The sequence below is a fragment of the Mustela erminea genome, chromosome 9 (assembly GCF_009829155.1).
Source record: "Mustela erminea isolate mMusErm1 chromosome 9, mMusErm1.Pri, whole genome shotgun sequence".
NCBI classification, from domain to species: Eukaryota; Metazoa; Chordata; class Mammalia; order Carnivora; family Mustelidae; genus Mustela; species Mustela erminea.
Window position 1 is genome coordinate 96,764,463 of NC_045622.1, and position 6,065 is coordinate 96,770,527.

The 6,065-nt window shown below is 60.1% G+C and overlaps 1 protein-coding gene across 50 annotated transcripts in view; it reads left to right on the plus strand.

The window, feature by feature from the left end:
- The window catches only part of MADD (MAP kinase activating death domain), a 39,151-nt gene extending 33,152 nt beyond the window's left edge, over nucleotides 1-5,999 (plus strand). For 24 of the 50 annotated variants that reach the window (XM_032360111.1, XM_032360112.1, XM_032360115.1 and 21 more), the window contains 5 exons: nucleotides 223-387; nucleotides 617-689; nucleotides 823-929; nucleotides 4,993-5,039; nucleotides 5,353-5,470. In XM_032360111.1, the coding sequence (XP_032216002.1) occupies nucleotides 223-387; nucleotides 617-689; nucleotides 823-929; nucleotides 4,993-5,016 (369 nt within the window). In that variant the 3' untranslated portion in view covers nucleotides 5,017-5,039; nucleotides 5,353-5,470. Of the gene's footprint in view, nucleotides 1-222; nucleotides 388-616; nucleotides 690-822; nucleotides 930-2,843; nucleotides 2,853-3,037; nucleotides 3,108-4,992; nucleotides 5,040-5,352 lie in introns of all 50 variants that reach the window. The other 26 variants (XM_032360094.1, XM_032360105.1, XM_032360120.1 and 23 more) reach the window with 4 other exon arrangements.
- The last annotated feature ends 66 nt before the right edge of the window (nucleotides 6,000-6,065 follow it).

The window sequence follows — 6,065 nt, forward strand, 5'->3', positions numbered from 1 at the left end:
CCTTTTGTTTCAGTAACCTTTCTAGCCGACAGTACGTCCGGCAGGTCAATGTCTGTGTCCCCACAAAGGAAGACGGTAAGCAGGAGGCCGAGAAGCTGACCATGGGGTTGCTCCCAGGACCAGCCGTCCTATCCTTTCCCCCCGGGAGACAGGGCCGTGCAGCCTGGACTGACGGAGAGTCCAGGCGACAAGGCCCGCTGAGGCTCCCCATGGCCTCCACAGGTGTGCGATGACTGCGTGGTCCTGCGGAGTAACATCGGGACGGTGTACGAGCGCTGGTGGTACGAGAAGCTCATCAACATGACCTACTGCCCCAAGACCAAGGTGCTGTGCCTGTGGCGCAGAAATGGCTCTGAGACTCAGCTCAACAAGTTCTATACCAAGAAGGTACCCAGGAGCTCCGTCCGGACAGGGGTGGGTGCTGAGGGCGAAGCGTCGAGCTTCTTGCAAGGAAGTTAAAGTTCCACGATCCATGTCGAGACCCCCCTTTATGTCCGGCTGTCATGTGGGACACAGCAGGCTGTCCCCGTGGCCTGGCCCTGGCTGACGGTAGAGAGTGGAGCAGGGGGACCCTGGGAGGCCCGGATGACGGGATGTTCTGTCCCCCGTGCCGCAGTGTCGGGAACTGTACTACTGCGTGAAGGACAGCATGGAGAGAGCCGCGGCCCGACAGCAGAGCATCAAACCCGGTGAGAAGACAGTGACTCCCCGAGCAAGGGCCTTCTGCTTGGTTCTGTCCGTCCTGAGGGTCAGAGGCCTAACCAGGAGCTCAGGCCCGGGGTCCCCGCCCCAGTTAGCTGACGACCTCCTCCCCCACCGCAGGCCCTGAACTGGGTGGCGAGTTCCCTGTGCAGGACATGAAGACTGGTGAGGGCGGCTTGCTGCAGGTCACCCTAGAAGGGATCAATCTCAAGTTCATGCACAGCCAGGTAGGTGGGAGGGGCAGCAGTGGCTGCCTGGCCCTGTTCTTCCATCCGCAGAAAGGCTCAGTGCCCAGGTCCCAATGCTTTCCCAGTGAGCCTCGGGGCCTTCGGGGTTAGTGGGAGGTTGGGAGCACCTGGACCAGAGACAGAAATCAGAGGGAGGGCGCAGTGACGTTGGCCACCACCCAAAAGGTGCAGGAGGAGCCTCCGTGGGAGGTGGGGAAAGAGAGGGAGCCTTGGTGGCTAGGCTGCCTCCGTCCATTAGACCCAGCACAGTGTGAGTGGGAGCGTCTCACTTGGCCCTTCTTCGCACAGTGTCTGCCTTCCCTTGTTCCCAGGGTGTGCTTCTGCTTGGTGGTTTTGCTTTGAGAGTCTAGACCAGCTGATCTCCTCACGTGTTTCCGGTGTGCACGAAGCTAGTGTGCGTGCGCGTGCGTGCGTGTGCGCGTGTGGAGCTTGTGTCTGTCTTACCTGGAGTATGTGTGTTTATTTGCCCATTTCTCCTGCTGATTCTTCTTCCTATTCTTTCCGTTCCTCTGAGTGTCCCCACTCTGTCCCCTGCTCCACAGGCCCCATTCCCCTTCTTTTGGCTGCGGAGCACTTCAGAGTCCATCTTTCTCTCATTGTGATCCCACCATAGGAGCTGACTTTTTTTTTCTCTTGGTCTTTTAACACAGTGTTACTTTTTCTCTCAGTGGACAGTCCTTAAGCTAATTCCTTTCTGAGGCCAGCGCGTCATCCCAGGTCCGTTCCCAGTTCTGTCTCTTCACACAAGTGCCTTCCCTACCCCTTCCCTGACATCCTGGTTCCTCCCCTTGAGGCTGTGAGCCAGGTCGGAGTGTGCGCACACCACAGCCCCGGGCCAGGCCGCACACCCTCGGGGGAGGTGGCCCTCTGGACTCCGTGGCTTTCTTCCTCCCCTTGCCATGGCAGTCTCTTCTTTCAGGAACCCACGCGGGCAGCTTTGGTGTGATGGGAAACAGCTGCTCAGGCAGTCTATTTCCAGCAGTATATTTCCTGCCTGTGACTTTAATATATTAAATAGCATACCTGAGACCTTAGGGTCAGCCCAAGGAGAGGTTTAGTGAAGCTCTTTCCTGGAGCATGAAGGTGCCGGCACTTCTTGGGGAACAGGCTTCTAGTGCTGTGGCTTCCCCTGATGCCTCACCTTCCGAAGAGGAGGTCTTGTTAAACAGCGGCTAGCCCCGTTCTGGGTCCCCCCTGACCCGGACCGACCCAGTGTCTAACCAGTCCATGGATAGGTACAAGCTGCTGGTCTGTAGTTTAAGGCTTTGCCCTAGAAGAGAGATCCTGCTGAGAGGGGGAGTCAGGCCCTGACTGATCACAGGAGAACGGCCGTGGGGTCCGTTGGAGTTGAGGACGCATTGGCCTCTGGTGGAGTTCTCCAGGGCGGGGTCACAAACGGATCTTCCGGGTCAGGATGTGCTTGGACTCAGAGCCCAGCTTCATTACTCGTGAGCAGATAGATTGCCTGATCCTGTGTCCTTCTCTGTAAAACGAGGGTCGTGCTGCACACTGGGCCGCATGGATGTGAGGCTCGCAGATAGGATTGTAGAACTCGCAGTCGGTGCTCCCAAGCGATAGCCATTGTTCTCTGCCGCGTACCTCTTGGGAGAGCCTGGATTTTGTTTCAAGGACGATATCAACACCTCCCACCCCGAGGACAGTCCGAGGGGAGCTTTGCGCCCGTGCCAGCCCTCTGCGCCGGAGGAGGATGCATGGAAGGGTAGAGAGCTGATGGGCTGACGGGGGAGACCCCCGGGGCACCGTGTCCTCCAGGCGCTGCCCTGGGCAGAGGGTATGGGCGGGCAGCCCAGGACAGCAGAGGGGCCTTCGGGTGGGGTCTGACCATTAAAACTAACGCCTTCATTTCTCTCCCATGCTTTCTCCTCCGGCCAGGAGCGGAAGGTACATGCCCTTTCTGCTGTCTTCGCTTCTTAGCGCTTTGAGTTGTGTGTGTGTGGATTCTGCGGCCCTCCCTCTGGGAACTAGGTCTTCTGTGCCGGGGGGCGGGGCTGTAGCTGGGGGAGCGGGCAGCCTGGGCAGGGGGAGAGCCTCCGGGCCTGACCCCGCCCTCCCTCCCTCTCTTGCAGGTTTTCATAGAGCTGAATCACATTAAAAAGTGCAATACAGTCCGAGGCGTCTTTGTCCTGGAGGAATTTGGTAATTACACTATTTTGCTCTTAGGTCTGGACTCACATGGCAGTAACTCAAACCTCGGCGCTCCAGAGGAGGGACTAGAGGCAGAGAGAAGAAGCGCCTCTGCAGAGAGGTCAGGAGGCTTAGGAGTGACAGGGAAGCAAAGGGAAGCCGCGAGGTGCCAGGGAAGGAGGAAGAAAGAAGAGAGAGACAGTGGCTGCTAGGGAAGGGGTCGCAGAAGAGCAAGTGGCCTTAGATGGGTTTAGAGCTCAGAGACGCTCCAGTGGAGGCTCCGTGAGTGGGCGCCCCTCCCCCCTTCTCGGCCAGCTGGTGGTCAGAAAGTTCTGGGGCAGAGCAGACGGGCAGTTTTCAAGCTCTGCTGTGTTCATGTCGCCTGCTGAGCTCCTCCTAGCAGCCCAGGGCTCCCTCCAGCCACCCCAGTGCCCCCCTGGCATCCACCTGGCCTCCGTGCTGGAAGAGGGACGTGCGGGGGCCGGGTAGCCACTCTAGAGGGCAGGGAAGCCCCATGGGCCTCCGAGGCAGGCAGGGCAGCTGTCGCCGGAGGCTGGAGGCTGGGAGCCAGCCTTCCCGCAGCCAGGCGCTGCTGCTGAGCGGTGCTGTAGTGGGTTCTCACCCTGGGGCTTTGAGTTCCTGCTGTGTTTGTGCTTCATTCTTTTGTGCCCCTCATCGCTGCTATGAAAACCTTCGTTCTCCAGCAGGTAAAGTGACCTCGGCTCGTGCTGCCTCCCACAGGACCCTGCCTGGGCCCCGCCGTGGGTGGGATGGGCCCCTTCAAGCAAACTAGCTGCTCACTCGCCAGTCTGTCCCATCCCTTTTCTCCCCACCCTCCTCCTCCCGGCCTCCCTCCCCCCTTGTGCTGGCTTACTGGTTCTGAGTTTTCCCCCCTGTGTGCTCCCTTCCCTGTTCTGCCAGAGAGATGTTTGGGGGAATCTTTCAACTCAGGAGAAGGACCTGGGCTTCTTGTTCTACCTATGATAAGTTTATCCCCTGGTAACCCTGGGTCCCCCCCAAGTTCTACCTCCCAGGGTCAGTAAAAAGGTGTGGCCAACTCTCATCCTACCTTTTCTGGCCCCCAGGGGCACGCCATGCCCCTCTGCTCCCACCTCCAGGGGCCATCAGGATGGCTGAGCCCCGGGGGGCCTTCCTCCTTCCTCTGGCCAAGCAGAACCCCTGCATGGCCGGGGCAGGGGTGAGTTAGTCTTGCATTCTGGGCTGTGGACATGTGTGTATTTTGCCTGATGGTCCTTGTCACCTCCCTCCCCGGGTGCTGTACTCGCCTGTCTTCTGCTCGGTGTGTCTGCTCCAGAGCCCTCTGACGCTCTCCCTCACACAGGCAGGCCTGGGCCTCTCCTGCCACTCAGGGAAGGATGCTTACAAGTCTGCTGGGTGTTAGGGTCATGCCACTTCCCCGTCCAGCCTCAGGACGCTCTGCGTAGGGGCTGGGGGTACAGGGACCCATGCTGAACACAAACAGAGTGTCGGGCTGGGAACGGGGAGGAGTTCTCGGGCGTCTCAGGTGATGGCACAGGCTAGAGACGACTCTCTTCACCCGGCCGACACGGGGGGACACCCCACAGCAGCTCCTCGGGGCCATGGTGAAAGGCCAGCCTGCTCCCGTGCTGAGGCTCTCACAGAAGTGGCTAGAGTCGCAGCCGTCGAGCAGGGAGCCACGACAGAGCGCACAGGCCTGGCCGAGGAGTCTGGGGCCGTGTCCTCTCACCCGGCAGCGGCTGGGCAGGAGCTGTCAGAGCAGAAGCCGCTGCAGCCACTGGGACAGGCCACCGTGGGGAAGGGGACCCCGGTGCCGGGCGCTGCCGCCTGGGGGAGCCTGGCACTATCGCTCTTAGTTTTGAACTTTCTGTTTTGTCTCTTGCCCGTCCGGTTTTAGTTCCTGAAATTAAAGAAGTGGTGAGCCACAAGTACAAGACACCAATGGTGAGTGTGCCCCCCAAGTCCGGCAGGCCGGTCTGCGCAGGGCTCCCCGGGGACCTTCCCACAGGAGTGGGGCGGGCCCGCCGAGGGCACGGGGGCAGGCCGACCAGGGATGGCTGGAGAGCTGAGCTTGGTCTAGATGCCGCAGGTTCAGCTGAAGCCAAAACAAGTCTTCAGCTCTGGGAGACACCCACGCACACAGATGCCCTGTCCCACCGGCCAGCCTCGAGGGCAGTTTCCTGCTGGGCGCATCTCCCCGCGTGGTGATGTCGAAGTCTCAGGAATCTGATCAGTCTGGTTTTCCTCTCCCCTCTAGGCCCATGAGATCTGCTACTCTGTGTTGTGTCTCTTCTCGTACGTGGCTGCAGTCCGCAGCAGGGAGGAAGACCTCAGGACCCCGCCCCGGCCCGTCTCGAGCTGATGGGAGGGGTTGAGAGCCCCCCAGTCCAGGGGATGCCCTTGCGTCTTCTGTTCGCAAGGACACAATGCTGCGCGTGTGTTCTCTGCAAGCCCCTAGCCGTGGCTTAGTTCGTTCACAGTTGTGTGTCTCAGCGTGTCTTAGTGTCTGTCACAGGGCTCCGCTGGTTTCCTCTACCTGCTCCCTCTCCATTCCCAGGAGACCAGTCTACTCTCCCCGCAGGGCTCAAGAGTGATGTCTGCCTGTCTTTTGGGCCAGTGGCTTCTAAACACTCTGAGTAGAGTAGGAGCCCACCGTTGCGTGTCCCTGAGAGTTGTGTTGTGGTTCCTCATCCTTGGCATTCTTAACTCTCCAGTGCAGGGCTCTGGCTCTCCGTCCTCCGGGATCCGGCATGACTGGGTGCTGGGCGAAGTCCCACTTGGTACCGAGGGAGGGAAGCTTGAGGCCTGTCTGCCCAGACAAGCGGTGGGCAGGGAAAGGCAGGGAGAGTCACGGGGTGGCAGAGTGAGTGGCAGCCTCCCTCGTCCTTACGCGTTTCCCAGGCTGGTGGCTGCTGCCTGCTGTGGCCCCTAACATGGCAGTGGGGGGGCAGGGAGCGAGGGCTCCTTTTT